At 50.9% G+C, this 21,730-nt stretch overlaps 1 protein-coding gene across 2 annotated transcripts in view; it reads left to right on the forward strand.

Annotated features, from left to right (window-relative positions):
* The first annotated feature begins 1,259 nt into the window (after positions 1–1,259).
* The window catches only part of HID1 (HID1 domain containing), a 33,901-nt gene continuing 13,430 nt past the window's right edge, over positions 1,260–21,730 (forward strand). Inside the window, exons 1-6 of one of the 2 annotated variants that reach the window (XM_075111062.1) lie at positions 1,260–1,485; positions 9,915–10,064; positions 13,028–13,198; positions 15,954–16,067; positions 20,777–20,883; positions 21,366–21,482. In XM_075111062.1, the coding sequence (XP_074967163.1) occupies positions 1,420–1,485; positions 9,915–10,064; positions 13,028–13,198; positions 15,954–16,067; positions 20,777–20,883; positions 21,366–21,482 (725 nt within the window). In that variant the 5' untranslated portion in view covers positions 1,260–1,419. The remainder of the gene's footprint in view (positions 1,486–9,914; positions 10,065–13,027; positions 13,199–15,953; positions 16,068–20,776; positions 20,884–21,365; positions 21,483–21,730) is intronic. The other variant, XM_075111061.1, reaches the window with a different exon arrangement.

The raw sequence follows: 21,730 nt of genomic DNA on the forward strand, positions 1-21,730 counted from the left end.
TTTATCTGTATAGCGTAGCCATACCGAGCGCGTGGATGCAAAGCCCTAGGCTGTTTGACAGCAAAAGCCTGACGTATGATTTTATGAAAATATTTTTTTTCCGGTAGGTTTTACAAGAATGCCTCCAATCTGACCTGTCACTCGATATAATCAAACACGGGCGATTTCTGGACAGATCATATGCCAACAAATGAGAATTCCCACAGTCTGCCCCAGCTGGGGAGCCAGCACATTGCTTCCTTTTGCAAAACGATTAGAATTAGCTCATGTCCTCCGAAGAAAGGAGGTTTGCAGAGCTGAGCACGTGAGACGTAACTCAGCGACAACAAAAAGATGTGCTTGCAGTGTTTTTGTGAGCTGCTCTGCACAGAAAACGTGACGATAGCTTCAAAGGCATCACTGAATCGCCTCTAACAGCTGCTCTGAGGTGTTCAGTGAGGGCCAAATCCTGAATTCCCAGTCTCTGGGGTTATAAAACATCTCCTTGCAGGTGGGTAGAATTTCATTAGGGTTAATGGGCCACCGCATGCAATCAGCTCGTTACAAGGTGCTTGCACAAGGTACTTATTACCAGCCTGCTTCTTCCTGGTCCTTTCAACCCAGAACTGGGGAGAGGCTGGAGCCGGCCATTCCCCCTGGAATCCTGCTGCGCCTCCAAACCAGCCGGGCTTGGGGCCAGGCTGCCGAGAGCAGCCGGGTTCTTCGGTGGCGGCCAGACAGAGATGTTGTGTGGCTTGTGTCTGAGAGCAGCTGAGCAAAGGGGCTTCAAGGGCAGAGGGGAGGGAGAAGGGGGCAAGATGGGGCAGAGGAAGCTGATGGGGGGGAGAAGGCAAAGGTTGAGGAAGAACAGAAGGGAGCTGTTGTGGAAGGCAAGGGGCAGAGAAGGCAGAGGGGGCCTAGTCCAGACCCAGACGGGAGACTAGAGGGCTAGAGGAGGAGGGTGAAATGCTGTGCCCTGGGCCCTCAAGGAGAGGGGAGATGAGGGAGGGTGCAGGGGGAGTGCGGCCATGGGGAGCGAGGTGCGGGCGGAAAGGGGACAGACGGAGGGAAGGGGCTGCCAGGACGAGGGTGAGAGGGAAGGGGTGAAGTGGGGAAGGGGTAGCAGGCGGAGGCGGGAGTGGAGGGGAGGTTGACGCGGGGAGAGGAGGAAGGTGCCTGCGGTGAGGGATGGAGGGCTGGCGGCCGGGCCGGCGGAGGAGGAGCCGCGGCCGTGGGCGGAGGAAGGGATGCGGGAGGAGGAGAGGGAGGGCCGGGAGCTGCGAGGCCGGGTTTGACAGGAGGGAGGCAGGCAGGGAGAGTCACCGGCACGGGGAAGGGGGATGGCGGCGGCAGCGGCGGCCTGGGGAGGGAAGGCGGGATCGGCGGCGTGAGGGGACGGCCCTGCCCGCCGCGGCTGGCAGGCCGCAGCCGGGCCGCGCCATGGGCAGCGCCGACTCCAAGCTCAACTTCAGGAAGGCGGTGATCCAGCTCACCACCAAGACCCAGGTGAGGGCCGCCATGTCGGGAGGTGGGTGATGGAGGGGGGGCGCCATGTCGGGAGGTGGGTGAGGTGAGGTAAGAGGGGGCCGCCATGTCGGGAGGTGGGTGATGGGGGGGGGCGCCATGTCGGGAGGTGGGTGAGGTGAGGTAAGAGGGGGCCGCCTTGTCGGGAGGTGGGTGAGGTGAGGTAAGAGGGGGCCGCCTTGTCGGGAGGTGGGTGAGGTGAGGTAAGAGGGGCCGCCTTGTCGGGAGGTGGGTGAGGTGAGGTAAGAGGGGGCCGCCTTGTCGGGAGCCGCCCGCCTGCCCTGAGGCGCGGCCGCCTCCGGCTGTGAGGTGGCCGGGGATGCCCGGAGGCACCCGGGGCCGGCTGACAGGCCCTTCTCCCTGGCCCTGCCCCGAGCTACCCCTGGGGCTGAGGGAAGGGGAGGGCCGGGTCGCTGTCCCCGCAGCCCGACTCTGGTGCCTTGTGCGTGGGGACAGAGCTGCACGGTGCCGGGGACCCGCAGGGCTCGGGGCGGAGGTGACAACGCCGCCACCGCGGCCAGGGGCTTCGGCCATGGCTGGCTGTGGTCCAGGCTCTGGAGGCGAGGCCTTGCCCTGAGGCTGGGGAGCCGATGGGGGATCTGGGCAAGCTGGCCCCAGCTGCCATGTCGCTGGTCTCCACGGGTCTTGTGCGGTTAAGGAGGGGGAGCAGGAGGGAGGCAGCGAGGCTGGGCCGTGCCCCGGGGCACCGGCGGGTTCCTGGGGCGGCTGTCAGGTCCGGCTGGGCTGTGCTGGCAGCGAGGCACTCGCTGCCGCTGACGTCTTGCGCTTTGCTAAACAGCGTCCTGTGGTAGCAGACCAGGACGCCGCTGTCGTAAGGGATGTCCACAGCTCCTAATGTATTCAACTGCAGGTTTACATCATCACAAGGTTTGGCAGTGCACCCTTCTGTGTATTTTTTCCCCCCCTCTAAATAATCAGTGGAGAATCTTGCCCTCGTTTTGGGTAGTAGCAGATTGAAAGGCCTGTTGGCCAGCTGTGCTGTTGGGGTGAGAATCAGAAGCAGTTTCCATCTGTGACCTGTGAAATACTGCTTTATTTCTGCAGCCTGAAGAGAAGGAGTTAAGTGAAATGAAGTCAGGATGGTGTATAGGCAGGGTGGTTGCCTAGAGGTCTAACAGATGTTGCTTATGTCCTGGGAGCTAATTAAGGTTCTTGTCTTAATTTGGGAGCCCAGCAGCCCACTGGCAGAAAACTAGTAGACTGTCCTTTTGTCTAAGGAACAGAAGGATTTTGCTCTATTGAGAAATTTCATCTCAGGTTCTTCTGAGCTACAATGGAGAATTGCTGTTCTGAGCTACCTGTGGTGGTGAGGGAATAACAGCTGCTAGGAAAACTTGGGGATGGTGGCAGAAAGATATTTAACAATGGGGAATGAATTCAGAAGAGTATGGATGCAAAGGGGTAAAGGGTAATAGGAGAAAATCCGTGTGAAAACTCAAGAGACACAGACTAGGACTGGAAGATGAATCATAGAAAGTAAGGCTGGAAGAGCCTTTGAGAAGTCATGTTTATAATTTCTAAAGCAGTATTGCTTCTATCTGCATTGCTCAGGAATGGCTTCTGTGAACATGTTCTTAAAAATTTCCAATTGTGGATGTTCCACAACATCCCTCAGCAAAGAGAGAAGTGGATGAATTAATGTTTTAAGGGATTCTTCCAAAGTCTCTTCTGGATGCCAAATAGTTCAGAGTGCCTTCAGATTGGGGCTGTTGTTCCTCTACTTGGAAACATGCTTATAAAGTGAGATTGTGGGGGGGAAATCAAGCCTATAGGGATCTTCTCAGTCTGCTGTCCACAAAGAAAAGCCTGTATGAGGCAATCCTTCGTATCACTGGCCAAGAAGAGAGTGGTCTCCTCCTCTAGTTTATCAGCATGTGTAGTGAAAGTAGGTTCACTAAGGCCCCGAATAAAGGAAGGAGAAAAAACTTTATTCTTGGATGGATTAATTTCATGTCTTTGTGGTTGAGGTGAGACTAACTGCCATGTGGAAAAAGGGTGGGGTGTTGACGCTCCCATATTTACATACTGTAGAAGGGCACTGGTGTTTGCTCTTGCAGGATGTGTGACTGGACCCTCCTGGAGCCTTCTGAGCTCATACTGGCAGCAACCTCTATGTAACCTTCTAGTCCACGAGACCCTGGATCCAAACCCAGGCTACAATAATGGACAGGGTCAAATCCCTGCTTCAAAGCTATTAGCTCAAAATACGCTTTGCTTTCTCAGCAGCGTGTCTCCTTTTTTTTTTTTTTTGCAGCCTTCTCCTCTGACATGAGGTAGCTGCACAAATAGATTTTTGTCAAATCATTGGTAACATGAAACCGTGCATTATGCAGTGTTTCCTAAGGCTCCGATGGAAGGAATCGGTTGAGCAGAAAGCACTGTTTGCTCACTGGTGAAGGTTCAGAGTTGTCACTGAAGTTAGATTTTTCTGAAAAATAAGTTCTTATAGTCTCTAGGCTTTCGTTAATTAAAAAAGATGAATGTTCCCATGCGAACATTTGAAAAAATGACAAAAATCTGTAAGGAACATAACACTTGAATGCTTGTAGCACGTGTGGAGCCCAGAACTCAAAAGTCAAATCAAGTCTGGACACAAATGAAATTGACTTAATGGGGTTTTTTTTAATTGCCAAAGAGAAACTTTGAAGGTGTAAGAGTATTAAAGAATAAAAATCACTTCAGAATTATTTCAGTGATTAAAAAAGGGCAGCAGTACCAGAAGGAAGGAATTGGCTTATCTTACAGATATACATTAATAATCATACATGGAGAAATGGGCTTTAGGGTTTTTTATGCTATGTATACATTACATTACACTGCACACCTTTAAATTGATAGGGCCCACCCTTTCAATAATAAAACAGGTGTGCTTTATCATAGAAAATGTGTGAGCCCTTCCAAATTGCCCATAAAAATGCTGCCTACTTAACAGGTGAAGGGAAATATGGGTTGTGAGTATGACAGCTAGTCAGTGCAGAGCAGGGAACTGAAGCTGGAAGTCTTAACTGCTGGGGAAACTTGCTTTCTTTTCTCAGCCGTTTTGGTAATTAAACGGTTTCTGCAAGCAGCTGGCTGCAAGATAAGAAATTTGAATCTTGTGAACTAGCTTGTTAGATTTTAATGCTAGCTATGCCTCTGCTTTTAAACACACAGGAAGGATCAAGCACTAGGGGCAAGCTCCAGTCCTTTCTTTTCCTCTGATGTGCAAATGCAGTAGTACAACAGGCTGTTAATTTAAGCCTGTTAAAAGGACACCTTATGTTTAGAGGGAGGTTGGTTTCTGGTAGCCTATTTCTGATAGTATTCCAGCTTGATTCAAGTATCTAAGTCTCTCAGGTTAATCAAAAGCAAAGCTGTTTTCTTAAAAGCAAAGCTGTAACTAACACTTTATACATCTGACTTTTGTCCTAGGCTTTCCTTGCTAGACTTCCAGAAATCTCATTTTCCAGTTTCCTTTGAAACACAGTTTCTGCTGTGGGAGCACAGGTGATGGACTCTTGTGGAGCCTCTCCTTTATTCTGCACTGCTGACCACAATGATCCTACAGAAAAATTTACTGTTACTCTGAAATCTGTGTGGAGCTGCTGTCCTTGGCAGCAGGGATGAAATCTTGCTAGTTGTTAATGTTTTGAATATTCTATCCTCGGACTTTCCTTTTGCACAGTGGCTCACAAACAGGTGGTACAAAGGTGTCTGAATCGCCTCGAACTAATCTGCTGGCCCTGCAGGGTTGCCTCATCTCCTAGGGCTCAATCAAGTGCTGTGTGAATGGCTCTCTGGTCATCGCACTCCACAGTTCTGCCTCATTTTGGGTGGAAAGGAGCGTGCTGCTGTTGCGTCTTATCTGCTATGTCTTATCTGAGCTTGCATAGGACTGGCTAGAAGCCCTGGTGAGGGACGAGGGCCCTGCCCTGCTGTCCAGTCCCAGAAAAAGGAGAGCCTCTGGCCTAAATACCTCGCTACCTCAGCTGATGGGATGCTTGGTTGGCATGTTGGCAAGAAATAAAAGGAGAATACCATGAGCAAGACTAGAGGCTGCTTGCCCCCTTGATTCTCTGCTGGTAATTTGCAGCAACCTCCGAACTGGTTTAAGGACTGTCCTGCTGGAGGAATTATTGGGAATGGGCATTTGATGTAAAGGGGTAAGTGCAGAGAGCTCTTGGCTGGGAGGAGGGTGCAAACGCTCAGCCTGCCTGAGTTTGTGAGGGATTGTATCTGAAAGAGAAAGCGAAGGTGGAACTAGCCTCAGGCTGAGGAGAGTCACAAATGGGGAGAGACTCTGCCTTGGGACCTTTTCCTGTTTATAGGACATGGTCAGCTCAGCTCTGTTTTCCTGTTTCCTGTGACGTATCCTGTTTGCCTGGGGATTGCCTGTTCATGGCTGTGATTCTCTGTTCAGTAACTGGCAAGATGTGTGCAAACCAAGCATCTACCTTTTCTGACTCTTATAGCATGTGTGTATGGTGTGCTTTAAAACACCTGAAACCCAACATTTGTAAATATTGGGAAATAAAGATTGGTGGTGTCCGGTAGGACTGGTTCCACCTTTGTGTGGCCAGTATGTAGGTGGGAGGTCTTTACACCCTGCCCAGGTGAACTGAAGGCAAAAGTCTCCCTCCTTGCCCCCTCCGAGATGTCATCTGTATTCGCTGTGCGCTCAGCAATCACTCTGTGCTACAGTCATCTCTTCCCTTTGGTGTGGAGAGCTTGGTTCACGCAGCAGCATCTCTTTTCCATTTAGCTCTAACTTCAGCAGCCTCTGCAGTGGGGTGTGTGTGGTGGTCAGGAAGTTCCTTTGCTCTCCAGATGTGCCGGGCGTGTTTCCAGAGTAGAGTTGAGCTACTGATCCCTTGATTCTTGCAGCAATGGCAAAGTTCTCGTTCTTATTGCACTGCTGGTGCAGAGCTGGTTGTCTACACTGTGTTGGAGGCACATCAGGCTCTTTCTTGTCTGTGTGCTGCAGCTTCCTCACCAAGAGAGGACACATCTGTGCTGATCTGGAGGATCCAAAGTGGCCCCAGATCGCAGCATTGCTGGTGAGGATTCAGCTCCTTGTGAGCTCTTCTGGTTAAGACACTGGCAAGGCTAGCTGTGGTGCTGTGGGATTTGTTACTGCAGCATGTGCAGTGCCAATGCTTGTAACTAAATCGACATTTCCAGTTGAAGATATCCATGGCTGGTGAACAAGACTGTTCTAGGTCTCTGTGTTTCCCTTCTGTGAGCTAGGTGGAAGTTGTTCGGTGAGCTCAGCATGAGGAAGTGGATATTTAGATCCCCAGAGATGCTGTGTGCAGAATACAATCAGCTTAAAATCATCCAGTAATGTTCTATCAGGGAGATGAATATTATGTGGATCGAGTAGTTTTATGATGCCAGACTGTTAATTAAAACAGGGGGGCTGTGGGGATGTGAGTGACTCAGTACTGAATCTGTGTCCCAGGATTGTACATGGGATACCATCTGTTGGATGAGGAGCTGACTTGCTGCAGCTATTAAAAATGAAAGAAATGGTGTTTTAGTGTAATCTGCTTGCCAAGATGGCAGCCATGACACTAATGTGGCCGCAGCATCCAGTGTTGCAGCTTGGGTAATTGCTGCTATGCTTCTCTACCTCCATGTAATTTTAGTCGGAGGCTGTGTTCTTCAATCCATCTTAGCTGTTGTGTTACCATCTGTAAAATAGCGGCTGTGTTCAACCTCTGAGGAGGCCTCAGGCTAGTGAGAGGTAAAGGGATCTGTGTCTACTGGAGGGAAATGGTTTTCTCCTTCCCCTCTAGATGAGAGTGAATCCATTATTTATGCATGATCTCCAATTAGCAGCAATTGCTGCTCCCTGTTGTTGTTGGGAGTGGCTGTGGCAGGCAGCCAGTAGGTTACATGTGGCAATTATGCATGGGGTTGTGGTACGTGGTTTGAAAGGGGGTGTAGGAAGTGTAGGATGTTTCATGCATTGCATAGATCAGATTTCCGAATACTTGGCTCTTTTTGAGGATTGTAATTAGAGTTGAGATTTGCAAAATAGCTTTGCTTCCATTTAAGCATTTCATGTCCAGGTTACAAAGAGCACAGCTCCTTCACATGCTCAGGAAGCTGAAAGGCAGGCTGTAAACACTTGGCTGTTCCTGCAGATCCCCTCTGAGGAGCTGTGATCTTGAACCATTTGGGAAAAAAACTTATTTTCCCTTGGGAGGAGGTTTGGTGGGAACTTGCTTTGGTGGCCAGGTGATAAAATGAAGAGTGTTTCTGCACTAGAGCAGAGTTCAAGATGCCTAAACACGTGTGGGTGTTTTTCTGGTTTTGTTTTTAAAGACTGGGGAGTCGCTTGGGCTGATTCATTGCATGGCTGGAAGGACCAGGACAAGTGATAAGCAGCCTCTATGGCACTGGAGCATTAAGGCAGAGAGCTGCAGGGCAGTAACCTGCTATACCAGTTTGGGGGTGGGCAGATGGGCTGCCTGCCTGGCCCTCTCACTTTTTGGCCTTTGGCTGGTAGTGACACATCACCTGCTCTGCAGACTGTAGCTGTTAATTCAGGAGGTGACAGCAAAGGGGGAAATGGTGTCAGAGCTGTGAATGAGCTGTTCTCCCTGAAGTTGCGTCTTGGCTGCATTTAGAAACAGCATAGAGCTGGGCAAATTTTCTGCCTACTACAGCAGAGCTGGGAGTGGGCAGGAACTGTTTAACTTAAACACATGTTCATATTCTTGCCCCTTTCCCATCTGACGTGGTAAACCCACCCACAGTGCTAGTGATTGCAGCTAGCGAGAGCTGCTGTTTGCTTTATTGCTGCCGCACGTTGCAGGCCGGAGGCTCCCCCTTGCTGCAAGCCAAGGGCTGGGGGTCCTCTGGTAAATGGCTGTTCTGACCTGCTGAGTGTGCCGCCACGCCTCGGCATGGCTGGGGAAACCCCTCTGGAAACACTTCCCTTTTCCTCTTTTGACTGAAATAATGGATCCATCTCTTTCACACTGCTCAACATAAATACACATGTATTTATCCCACCCCTGTGGCAGGACCCTTCGGCTGGGCGAGCGCTCCCAGGCTTGGCTGGGTGATGCTTATCTTTTGGCAAGTATCCACATTTAGATGGGAAGAGCCGTGCTCAGTTTTAGGCTGGCTGAAAAGTCTTTTCTGATTGTTCAGAGCTGCCAGGCTTTGGATGCCTGAGATGTTGTGTAATGGAGATGCCTTCTTGTTCAGCAAACAGCGCTGGCATTTTTACCTCTTGGGGAGTGGCAGGTCATTGCCAGGCTTCCACAGGGTTGGAGGCGCTGCTGGCCCAGTGTGTCTGAGCCAACGTTTTAATTTGCTTCATCTTGAATGGCCAGCGCTGCTCTCTGGCTCTGCAAAGTCATAAAGGGCAAAGCAAGGTCCAGGTTGCTTTGTTCAGCCATGAACCTGACACCCAGGCTAAGTTTCTAAGTTTATGCCACGCTGTCAGGAAGAAGCTGGGGGAAATAACATCAGGACTCTGCAGCCAGCTGTACAGAGCTATCTTTCCAGCTGCAGGCTGGCAAACAGACCATCCTCGTGGCCAGCATCCCTAGCACTGGGGTTTCCAGGTGTGCTTGAGGAGAATCCTTGTTCCCTTGCTGTGGAAAAAAGGACAACGGTGCTGGTAAAAGAGGGGGTTGTCTGTACCTGCAGAGCCAGAAAAGGTAACTGGGAGAGGTGTGTTCCCAGGCATGGGGAGCAGGCTCTTCAAACTGCAGGTCTGAAATGGATTGCTTTTTTTGGTATTTGTCTCCTCCTTCCATCTCCCTCTTTAAACTGCACATTAGTGCTTTTTAAGAACAAAGCCTTGGCAGTGACCAGCTGCACTGAGTCCAGTTCCCCATAAATATTTGATTCAGAAAGATCAATTCTGCGGCGTCAGTAAGTGCTTTGCAGTGGGTCTGTCAGTTCCGTGGGTCTGTTCGTGCCCTAATGTGAGATGGCCCTGATTGCTTCCTCGAGACTTTGTTTACAACAGAAGTAATTCCAGTGCACACCTGGGCATCCTTGGCTTGCTCGGAAGGTGACGGAGTGCATGACAGCAGCCTGGCCCACAAGCGTTGGCAAAGATCTTGTCTACAACCTGGGGCATGTATTACAAGCAGGAGGCCTCATGTATGTTGTGACTCCATGAAAGACTTGGAGAGTCCCAGTCTGATGGGACTGGTCACATAAATGCCTTGCTGCTCACCCCCTTGCTGAGGGAATGCTCTGTTTGGGACATCAAATTGGCCGAAACCCTGGTAACAAAGAGGCTGAGGTGCAAAACCAGTGCCAGTGTGTTTTATTGAAACTCTTCTGTGCCCAGTCCTGTCCCCAAGCCAGGCATAATTGCTGATGTTTGGACCTCATAGAATGGTAGCTCTGCATCTGTAACCATGTTTGTCTCTCCACAGCCCGTGGAGGCAACGGATGATGCCTTTTGGGACCAGTTCTGGGCAGACACAGCCACTTCAGTGCAGGATGTCTTTGCCCTTGTACCAGCTGCAGAGATCCGAGCAGTGAGAGAAGAATCGCCTTCAAACTTGGCGACTTTGTGTTATAAGGTAAGATTGGTGCTGTCTTATTCCTTGGTGCTATGCTAGTGGGGGGACGTCCCTGGTTCAGTAGTCCTGTGGCTGCCAAGGGGAGACAGGTATTATTTTGCTTGCTTGTCCTGGTCTCCTCGTGATGGTAACTCTCAGCCCTTCCTCGCTGGGTTTAGCACAGACCACAGCTGGCATTTGCTCACTTTGGAGCTGTTTTACTCTTTTTCCCTTCTTGTGTTTCACCCTGCCCTGTTGGGTCTTGCCTGCTGTGAAAACTGCTTCCCGCTTAGGGGACTTTCTACCAAGGTGGCATATTTGTGGGGAGGCAGGTTCATCCAATTCCCTGTCTGCATCTAACTGCTCCTCACCATGCACCAGTCTGGCTTCAAGTGGATAGATCCCAGAGGGATGTGGGGATTGTCACTCTACAAGTGCCTGGATGAAGTTGGAGGGAGATCTTAACTTTTCTTCCTTCTGCTGTGATATCAGAACGTTCCTGATGCTGCTGCTGGTGTTGTTGTGTCGTGTCCTTTTGTGGAGCACAAAGAACATTGACTCATGTTCCCTCCCTGCCAGGTCTGGCAAATTGTCAAGCTGGTGAGCAACAGCCGGAGGCTTACTCCACCTGGGAAAGTGCAGGTGTTAATAACGATTGTGGTTTGAGCCATGCAAAGAGTAGACTTGAATTCATAGCATTGGAAACATTTTTTGAATGGCATTTTCCCAGTTTTAAATGGTTGTTGTTGTCCTAGTTTTCTTTCTTGCTCTACAAAATGTGAATGAGACCTACTGAATCATAGTGAAGGCACCTCTGGGAATCGTGCGTCAGACAGATGCCTGTAGGGGATACTTGAGAAAGAATACAAAAATGAGGAATAATGGAATGGATTGTGGGTTGGATGAGTGGACAGTGAGCGAGATACAGAACTGGCTCAACAACAGAACTCAGAGGGTTGTGATCAATGGAGCAGAGTCTGGATGGAGGCCTGTCACTAGCAAAGCTCTCCGGGGGTCTGTGCTGGGCCCAGCCCTGTTCAACATATTCATCAATGACCTGGATGATGGGATAGAGTGTAACCTCAGCAAGTTTGCTGCTGAGACCAAGCTGGGAGGAGCGGCTGATACACCAGAAGGCTGTGCTGCCATCCAACGAGACCGGGACAGGCCAGAGAGCTGGGCCCAGGGGAACCTGATGAGATTCAACAAGAGCAAGTGCAACGTCCTGCCCCTGGAGAGGAACAACCTCACGCACCAGCACAGGCTCGGGGCTGAACTACCGGAAAGTGGCTCTGCTGAGCAGGCCCCTGGGAGTGCCAGAGGGCAGCGAGGTGACCCTGAGCCAGCACCGTGCCCTTGTGCCCAAGAAGGCCAGCGGTGTCCTGGGGTGCATTAAAAGGAGTGTGGCCAGCAGGGCGAGGGAGGCTACCCTCCCTCTCTACTCTGCCCTAGTGAGACCACATTTGGAGTGCTGTGTCCAGTTTTGGGCCCCCCAGTTTAAGAAGGATGTGGAACTGCTTGAGCAAGTCCACCAGAGACCTACCAAGATCATCAGGGGGCTGGAGCATCTCCAGAGGTCCCTTCCAACCCCCACCATTCTGGGATCTTCCCTAGTGCTGCCTCCTGGCTTCTGGTGATCAGCACCTTAGGAGTCCTTTACTCCCAAGGGAGACCTTTACTAACCATAAAACTCTCTTGTCTCTGTGTCCTTTCCCCCAAAACCAAGGAATAAAATACGGGCTACTCTCACAGCTGGAAACAGATGTGTTGGGAGACCTGGTCGCTGCTGGGCTGTTTATCCAGGAGCCCTGGATCTTGGGATATAGGGGTCAGAGGAGCCTGCACACTCCTGCAGTGCTTTTGCCGGGCTGAGGGCCCTGACCTGTGCCAGGTGGAGTGTGCCACTGGACTTCACAGTGCTACATGTCTGTGGAGAGCACAACAGCATGGCTGAAACGTCATTTGCAATCATGGCTGGAGACTCAGACTGTACAGAGTCATAAATGTGCCTGAAAAAATAGTTAAGCCCAGTCATAGAGTAGTGCGTGGACAGGCTGAGACTACACAAACAGCATTTAAATACCCATTAAGGCAATGACGCAGACTAGCAGAGTCAGTGACCCAGACAGTCTGCTATGAAAATAAGCGGGGACACATGACCTCATGAATTAAAAAGCAGCAAGGTGAATCCTTGGTAAATGTTTTGACTTTCATTCCCCCTCTGTTTCCCCTTGGGATCAGGGAGTAAGAGCAAGTGGGTGCAGCTGCGGGTGAAACCTCCTGCCGCTGCCTCCTGGGGCTGTGGTTGCTGCCTGGTGAGACCCACATGCTATTCTGAAAAACCCAATGTGACTGTCTCCATTGGCAGTTTCAGCAGAGATTGGATGGACTGCAGAGACTCAGCCCAGAAGCTCTTTCTGGAGCACCAGTCCTGTTCGCAGGGTCACTTAATAGTTACAGACAGCAGCTTAGCTCCTGCCTCCTGGGTCAGGAGTCCTTGCTGTAATCGCAGCAGCACATACGGATCTGTCAGACTTTGTGTTTCTGTGCAGTTTTCCCCTGCCAGGCCCTTACACCACACAGCACAGTGCTGCTGCCTTGGCTCTGCCTGCATCTCATGTACCTGGTGCGGCTGATTGATCTGCTCTTTGCAGAGTGTGGTGTCATGGAACGGTGCTGGAAGGAGCCTTCTGATGCTGTGGCTGGCTGTCTCACATGGCACGACATGTGTGCTGCGTGGATTAGCCCTGGCATGTGAGGTCTCTTGCAGTGGGACAGTAGAAATTCAACATGGTCTGTTTAAGGTCATTAACCCTATTTCTGCAGTGATGCAAACAGTGTCTGTGCCATTGGACTCGGAGGAAATGGGCTCCAAGTACTGCTTATAATTCTATATGAGGGTGTCACCAGCAGGACAGACCTGCCCAACTCTTGCTAACTTGTGTCCAGGCTAATGCTACTTGCCTTGGTTTTGTTTTCTTCAGGCTGTGGAGAAGCTGGTGCAGGGAGCAGAGAGCGGCTGCCACACGGAGAAGGAGAGGCAAATTGTCTTGAACTGCTGCCGTCTTCTCACCCGTATCCTGCCTTACATCTTCGAGGACCCAGACTGGAGAGGTTTCTTCTGGTCAACTGTCCCTGGGGCTGGCCGAGGAGGGGTCTGTTGTTTGGCACTTATTCTTCTTTCTGAAGGGTGAAGGGGAGGCTGCAGCAAGGAAACCCTTATATACTTTTGGGAGCAACTTTATTCTAGTTATTTCTATTTGGTCAGAAATCAGGTGGCACCTTCTAAGTTCTCTTCCTTCCTTTGATTCTTGCTGCTCTTCCTCTCACCCTCAGCTGCTTTGTTTAGTGCAGGTTGCTGCATCATCTCAATATTTCACTCGGGTGCGTAGCTGTAAGAGAGCACTGGTATGTGAGGGAAGGCTTTTCCAGTATAACTGTAGGCGTGAATCAAAATGAACATGAGTGGTACTAAAGGCTGAATGACTTTCTTAAACTGAAATGACCTTATTCCATTAACTAAAGCTGATCTAAGATTTGAGTCAAACTGAAATAGGGTGTCGTTTCCACTGGTTTTAGTGTCACATTTAAAGCAAATAGTGCCAGAGGAGCTCTCAGCATCATGACTCAATACCCTGCTTATGAGCTGAGCGATACAGTTTTAACCAGGAGCCTAGCCTCATAGGTGAAGCCCACAACTGAGCAAGAGTGGTTAAAGAATTAGGTACTGTTTCTGGCTCTGTCAGTGATGTACATAACCCCAGGGGAGTCTCTGAACCTCCCTATGTTTCTCTGTCTGGGGAGCAGGCCCAGTAGTACTCTTTTTGTGTCTCTCAGAGGAACAGGGTGAAAGTGCTTTAGGTTGTCCTGCAAATAGGAGAAACAGTGTTGAAAACACAGTTGAGTTAGGCTTGGTATTTTCCTGTTTGCTCCCTCAGCATCTGCCTGCTCTGTGCATAGAGAGCAATTCTGCAAGTGTCTGAATCCGCAGGTCAGCGTGGCTGTACTGGAGTGTGGTTTCCCCTGAATGTTAAGTGTTGCAGTGTTTTTGGGGAAGGTTATAAGGGATTGGTGGTGGTTGGTACAGTACAAACCCAGCACCCTGCGTTGTCTCTGCCTGTCACCTCTAATCTCTTTCACCTGAGGCCACTTCAAGGGGAGGTCCTGGATGGTGGAAAGGGAAGTCGTTGCTAGTCCTGCTGTGCTGTGTGATCTGTGTGATGGGGAGGGTGGTGGTTGTCCACCCTCCCATCCCTGCAGGGGCCAGGGAGTGCTGGAGACACTTAACAATGGAGGAGCTTGTTTTGGGAAGGAACACGCAGAGCGCCTGGTGCTCTGATCCAGCCAGGCTGCTGTTACAACCTGGTTTTTCACCTTGTTCAGTAGTTGAAGGAGAGTTTCTCAGCCTTGGAGTAGTGGGATCATCCCAAGGCGATCAAGCCCAGGGCATGTGTGCTGGGTTTGGGAGCCCTCCTGCTGTGTTGTCTCCTGAATGTTGGTGGAGCTGTTAGGGTTCACTGTGCTCCATCATTTAACCACATGTAGAAGCAGTTGTAACGTTGGCTATGCTGCCTGGCAGGGAGTAACAAATAAAGCCCTGAGATGCTGGGCAAGCTGGAGTCATGCTAATCTAGGGGCAACTGCTTTGCTGTCTGAAGTCTGATTCTTCCCTGGGAACTGAAGGGGAAGAGGATGGTGTGCCTGGACCATCAGTAAATATCTCTGCTGTTATCCTTCACCTGCTTCGTGGTGCAGTAATGGATGGCAGAGCTCGTGGGGGAGGGGCGCCCCTCTCCTGTAAGGGGGTCTGTGTTGTGTACACATCTATCAGTTTGTTGTGTGTCACCCATTTTGGATGAGGTGGTACCCAGAGCCTGCAGGGACGACTTCTGGCAACTGAGGTGATGTTAGCAAAGATTGTTCTTGGAAAATGAATCCCCTTGGACACTAACGCTTTCATGTCATCCCTGACTGCGAGCCCCAGTAAAAGCATCTTTGCTGTGCTGGCACCAACTCCTGGACCTCTCCTTACATCTGGGATCTGTTTGACGGTAGTTTTCCTGCTGTTGCCGAGACAGACGTCAGAGCTGCACAGGCTATTATCTCTCTTAGCTTCCTGCTGTGATTTAAGAGGCGTGCGTCGCACGCGGGCTGACAGAGGCCTGCCTGAGATAGATAAGCTCCTGCCATTCCTGCTCCCTGCCTTTCCCTCCAGCACCAGTGTGTGGTGGGGAAGGCCTCCCATTCAGGACGCTCTTTGACAGGCAGGGTCTGGCAAGGTTTCCCGTGGCAACGGCTGCAGAGGAGTAGCCATGCATGATTTGAGTGATTGCTTTGAACACTGGAGATGGCAAAATCCCCTCTGCTCTCATGCTTGCTCTGCCTTGGCAGGCTGAGGTGGCCCCTTGCATGATACACGCAGCTTGTCCTGGTTCTGTCACTCCCTGTTCTGGGCAGCCCACGCAGGACTTTGAGAGGTTTTACACCTTATCACTGCTGGCTGGCTTCTTCCTATTGCTGTCTGTATGCACCATCTAAACTGCCCTCCTTCATGGCTGTAAAACCCTCTTTGTAAATGTTTTCCTTTCCTTTTGTCTTTAGTAAGTCAAGCATTTCCACATGGCAAGGTCCAGTGCTACTCTTCTGTTTCCCCAACATCTCTAGGCCTTTGTCGGCTCAGTTTGGTGTCATTAAACAGCTTGTTCCTATTCAGTCATCTCCTTCCAGGGGGGAATTTCTTTCCTGTACCGGCTGGGTTTTTTGTGTTTCTCCCTCTTGTTCCTTTGTAACATCTTGCTTCCCTGCGTATTCTTGGGGAGTGTATCTTCTCTTGCTGTGTTATACTAGTGTGACTGTGTGCTCTTTGCTAATCCTGGGCTGACAATACTCTTCCATGTTTCTCAATTTTAGGGAGAAGATGATGATGAAAATGCCCGGCCACTGGCTGAGTCGTTGCTCCTTGCTGTTGCAGATCTGCTCTTCTGTCCTGATTTCACTGTGCAGAGCCACCGGAGGAGCACGGTGGTAAGTTGAGTCATGAGATAATCTGCAGAGGAAGATTAGCTGTGTGGTGGGGGGTACCCTGGAAAACCCCAGCAGTTTCCTGCGAACAGTAACATACAGAGCTGCTGAGCTTGAATCCACAGTGACAAAAATTGATCAGGGTTTGGGGTTCTGTCTGTGGTGTTTGTGCCTTCTAAAACAGGTGTTCTGAGGCAGCTGGGTGAGTCTCAGCTGGAGTGGCTGGCAATTCCCCCTGCACTACAGCTTGCCCCTCAGGAAAAGGTGGTTGTGCTGGCAAACAACTGCTCTTCTGTTGCCATCAGAGCAGAGACCTTTAGCACCTGGTTCCTTTCACTGGCAATTTGGTGCAGTCTGGGGCAGGAAGCAGCTGTTTGTCTGATCGCAGGTGCTGTGATGTGAATGAGTAGATGGTCTTTGTTGTGTCTTTCCACCTCCTCTCCCTCTTTGTGTCATTGCAGCAAAGACAAATGTGTTCTGATCCTTATGGTGACTGTCTCTTACTTCAGAGGAGCTCCCTGAAGCAGGGATCTCCTACCAGGTGTGCTAAGGACAGATTCTGGTGCATCTCCCTCTCTCTGTCCACCACTGATTCTGTGGTGTTTCTTGTAGGTCCAGTCTATAAACCAAAGACGACAGCCCTCCTTTTTGGTATAGCTATGAAGTATATTAAAAATGAACATGCTAAACCACTCTGTATTTGATGGCTGCAAAATTTCCTGACAAGCTTGAGTACTAAATTGCTTGCTTGAGGTTTTTGGGTAGTAGAAACAGGGTTAAAATCTGTCACCTGGGGATGAAGGGGCAAGGCTGGGTCAAAGCCACATTGGTATGTGCTAAGGGTAAGTAGGAGTGTGGCTGAAAGAGATGGACTGGTCTTGTGCTGTCACTTGGGATGGGTTGCACAAGTGGATCTGACAACATTTTTTCCTGGGAGAGCACCCTCCCCACTGCACCTGTGACTTCTCCTTTGGCAGCAGCCAGCCTGGCTTTCCAGGGCTCTGGGCAAGTTGAATTAGATGATGGGATTGTGAATGCTGTTAGCTGCGTGTCTGCTGCCCTCAGCCTCTGTGGTCTGTGCCTCGCTGTCTGCCCTCCCTGGATCTAGTCTGACTTGCGCTCTTGGGCCTGGCTGAGGTTAAGAGCAGAGATGAGTACGACCACCTCGTGCTCATGGCAGAACAGCATAGGCCCCAGAGATATGGATGGTAGTAGTTAGTTGCTGAAGCAGAACTCAGTAAAGAGGAAGCATCAGAGCTGGAAGGGAATAGGCAAAGGAGCCCCATACTCTCTTGCTGTTTGCCTTCCTATTGAAGTCAGCCCTGGAATTATGGCTAGAAATTGGGGATCTCTCGGTCATGCACAGTGCCTGCATATCTGTGATTTATCACTTGCAAAGGCTGAGCTCTTTGACGACATCAGCACCTACTTTTTTAATCCTGGGCAACTGCTATAATCATGGCTAGCAACATGCTGTCTCGCAGAATCACAGCATGGCAGGGGTTGGAAGGGACCTCTGGAGATCATCTTGTCCAACCCCCTGCTTGAGCAGGCACACCCAGAGCAGAGGCACAGGACCGCATCCAGGCGGGGTGTGAATGTCTCCAGGGAAGGGACCCCACAGCCTCTCTGGGCAGCCTGTGCCCCTGCTCTGGCACCCGCACAGGGAAGAAGTGTGTTTTCTCATATTGAGGTGGAATTTCCTGTGTTCCAGCTTGTGCCCGTTGCCCCTTGTCCTATCACTGGGCACCACTGAAAAGAGCCCAGTCCCATCATCCTGACGCCCGCCCTTTAGATATTTATAGGTATTGATGAAAACCCCCCTCAGTCTTCTCTTCTCCAGGCTGAACAAACCCAGGTCTCTCAGCCTTTCCTCAGAAGGGAGATGCTCCGGCCCCCTGATCACCTTGGTAGGTCTCTGGTGGACTTGCTCAAGCAGTTCCACATCCTTCTTAAACTGGGGGGCCCAAAACTGGACACAGCACTCCAAATGTGGTCTCACTAGGGCAGAGTAGAGAGGGAGGGTAGCCTCCCTCGCCCTGCTGGCCACATTCCTTTTAATGCACCCCAGGACACCGCTGGCCTTCTTGGGCACAAGGGCACGGTGCTGGCTCAGGGTCACCTCGCTGCCCACTGGCACTCCCAGGGGCCTGCTCAGCAGAGCCACTTTCCGGTAGTTCAGCCCCGAGCCTGTGCTGGTGCGTGAGGTTGTTCCTCTCCAGGGGCAGGACGTTGCACTTGCTCTTGTTGAATCTCATCAGGTTCCCCTGGGCCCAGCTCTCTGGCCTGTCCCGGTCTCGTTGGATGGCAGCACAGCCTTCTGGTGTATCAGCCGCTCCTCCCAGCTTGGTCTCAGCAGCAAACTTGCTGAGGTTACACTCTATCCCATCATCCAGGTCATTGATGAATATGTTGAACAGGGCTGGGCCCAGCACAGACCCCCGGAGAGCTTTGCTAGTGACAGGCCTCCATCCAGACTCTGCTCCATTGATCACAACCCTCTGAGTTCTGTTGTTGAGCCAGTTCTGTATCTCGCTCACTGTCCACTCATCCAACCCACACTGCCTTAGCTTGCCTGTGAGGATTCTGTGGGAGACAGTGTCTAATGCCTTACTGAAGTCAAGATAGACAACATCCACTGCTCTCCCTTCATTGACCCAGCCAGTCGCACCATCACAGAAGGCTATCAGGTTGGTCAAGCATGCTATTCCTTTGCTAAATCCATGTTGACTGTTTCTGATATCCTTCTTGTCCTCTACATGCCTGGAGATGACCTCCAGGATGAACTGCTCCATCACCTTTCCATGGATGGAGGTGAGGCTGACTGGCCTATAGTTTCCCAGGTCCTCCTTCTTGCCCTTTCTGAAGATTGGAGTGACATTTGCTGTCCTCCAGTCCTCGGGCACCTCTCCTGTCCTCCACAACCTTTCAAAGACGACGGAAAGTGTCTCAGCAAGAACATCTGCCGGCTCCCTCAGCACTCGTGGGTGCACCCCATCAGGGCCCATGTATTTGTGAGGATCTGGTTTGCATAGGTGAACTCTGACCCAATCCTCCCCAACTGATGTTAAGTCTTCCTTTCTCCAGATTTCTCCTCTCTCCTCTGGGGGCTGAGATGCCTGAGGGCCAACCTTAGCAGTAAAGACCGAGGCAAAGAAGGCATTCAGTAACTGCCTTCTCTACATCCTGTGTCACCAGGGCCCCTTCCTTGTTCAGCAGTGGGCCCATACTTGGTATCATACAGCTGATACATACTGCTGATGTATTTAAAGAAGCCCTTCTTGTTATCTTTGACGTGCCTTGCCAGGTTTAATTCCAAGTGGGCCTTGGCCTTGCTCATCGCATCTCTGCGTACTCTGAGTCTCCTCCTAGTGTTCCTGCTTAGTCACACGTGGTAGAAGAAGGTTTGTGGATGTAATTGCATTTTTCTCCATGAAGCCTGTGCCTGTCAGGAGATGTTCAAGATTTGGTTGTGGAGGGAGGTCTTGGGTACTCCATTCTCAGCAAGAGTTGTTCTGAGCAGCCTAGTGAGAAACCTGATGGCAGGTGAGCTCTGGCCTCTCTGTCGGAAGTGAATAGCAAGGCAGGGAAAGCCCAGACTGTGGAGGAAGCTGCAGTTGCCTCTGTGCCAGCAGTAGCTGCTGTCAACATGCTGGTTTTGTGGAAGCCGTGGCTGGGGTGGTAAGTGCATCTTGGTTGCCCTTAAGCCCTGCTGTCCTGAGGTCAGTGCCCTTGTGGGAAGGAGGAAGGGAGGGAGGTAATGCCATGGGAATCCAGAGCTATTAGAAACAGTCCTCTGATCCGCTTTCCCCAAGTGCGGAGAGGTGGCAGAATTTGCTTAATTAAACCCCTGAAAAGAGACAGCCAAAGTGTGCCAAGTGCACTTGATACAAACGTATTCATCTGGCTGCTTGCTCCTGGTCATTTCTGGAGGGTCAGCAGGTGGTTTTCAATGGCTGCTTGTCTCTGCAAAGCTGCTTCGACCCGAACCTGACTGACCATGACAAAGATGATGCTGCGGTTCATCTCCTCAGGTTGCAAAGCGAGAGTCTGAGAGTCATGCCAGCAGCGGTCAAGGGACTGGAAGGGCTCTCACTAGGAGAAATAATGTATTTGCAGTCACCTTCTTGCTTTACCCTGTGAAAAGCAAGTCACAGCCATATCTGCTTTTATTATAAAGGAGGGATAATTTGCTGCTTTTCCCGCCTTTGGGCGCAGCCACTGCGAGTCACTTATGTGGGTAAACTCAACATGACGTGCTCTGAGATAGAGTCGAGGTGTCAAGCAGGACTGAACCCCTGTGTGGTGCTCTTGATCTGCAAAGGAAAAGCCCTGACCTGGGCTGCGTTTCATGAGATTTGGAGGAAAGGAGAGGAGATGGTGGTGGTGATGCATCCAGTAAAGAGAACAGAGTGTATTTTGGATCCTTTGGCATTGGGTGACCCCTCCCAGTGGAGGTGGCTAGCACTGCACCTTAGGATGCTGGAGGAAGGGCCTCGTTCTGCATGGTGCTCAGTACCTGTTGAAGATGAGAGGCACTCTGTCGGGGTGCTGCCTGAGTGGGGCTGGGATGTACAGTCCAAGTGTTTGGATGCTTCTCTGCTGGTGTCTTTGCTGTTGCTAAAAAGAGTGACTGAACTGCCTTGGATACCACTACCGCTGTCAACTTTCCTCTTCCTTTCTGTGGTCCCACCTCTTATTTCTCCCCACAGGACACAGCGGAAGATATCCACTCCATCGACAGCTGTGAGTACATCTGGGAGGCAGGAGTGGGCTTTGCTCACTCTCCACAGCCTAACTACATCCATGACTTGAATAGGTAAGGGGGTCTGCAATGGCAGAGTGGAAAGAAACTGGGCTCAGGAGGGGGGGATCTGAGGGAGATGGGCTATCCTTGCCTCCTCGGGTGTCTGATTACCAAGGGGCCTTCTCCTTGCTCCTTTCTGAGCTAACAGGACTGGCAACACAGGGAAAAAACCAAACCCAGCTATCCTTTTTGAATATTTTTTTCGTAGTATGATACAGGAGCCCGAGTGTCTGCAACAGGAACTGGCAGAACATTTCCACTTCGAAAATGCCTAGGAGCTCTGTACTGTATTTCTTTTACATAAGGCCGCAATTCTGCTGAGCTTTGCACCAGTGACAGCAGTGTTGCTTGTGAGATGAAATGGGCTTAGCTCTCTGTGGGGAGGACTTTTTAGATGGGACTTCTGTGGTACTGTGGTAGGTGACTGTGCCTCCTGTGCCCAGTCCCTGCTCGTGAATGACTCCAGACCTTGGCTTCCTCTTCCCTTCTTTCAGGACAGAGCTGCTTAAGCTGCTGCTGACCTGTTTCTCTGAGGCCATGTATCTGCCTCCCTCCTCGGACAGCAGCAACGCCAACCCCTGGGTGCAGTTCTTCTGCTCTACAGAGAACAGGTGAGGGTGAGGGGTGGGTGATTGGATGCCAGGGGGAGAAACACCTTCAAATCTCTTCTATGGAGTGTGTTCATAATGGGGGACCACAGGACTTGCTACCTCCAACATCTAGGGGCTGAAGTCCTTTTTCTTTTTGCCTGTCATGTACGCCCCATTATCTCATCTCTGCTTAGTGAGAATTGTTCCTTGGCAGCAAAAGGAGAGACTGAGCATGGTGCTCGCTGGAGCCTGATGCAGGACTGATCTCT

The sequence above is a fragment of the Phalacrocorax aristotelis genome, chromosome 16 (assembly GCF_949628215.1).
Source record: "Phalacrocorax aristotelis chromosome 16, bGulAri2.1, whole genome shotgun sequence".
Classification (NCBI taxonomy): domain Eukaryota; kingdom Metazoa; phylum Chordata; class Aves; order Suliformes; family Phalacrocoracidae; genus Phalacrocorax; species Phalacrocorax aristotelis.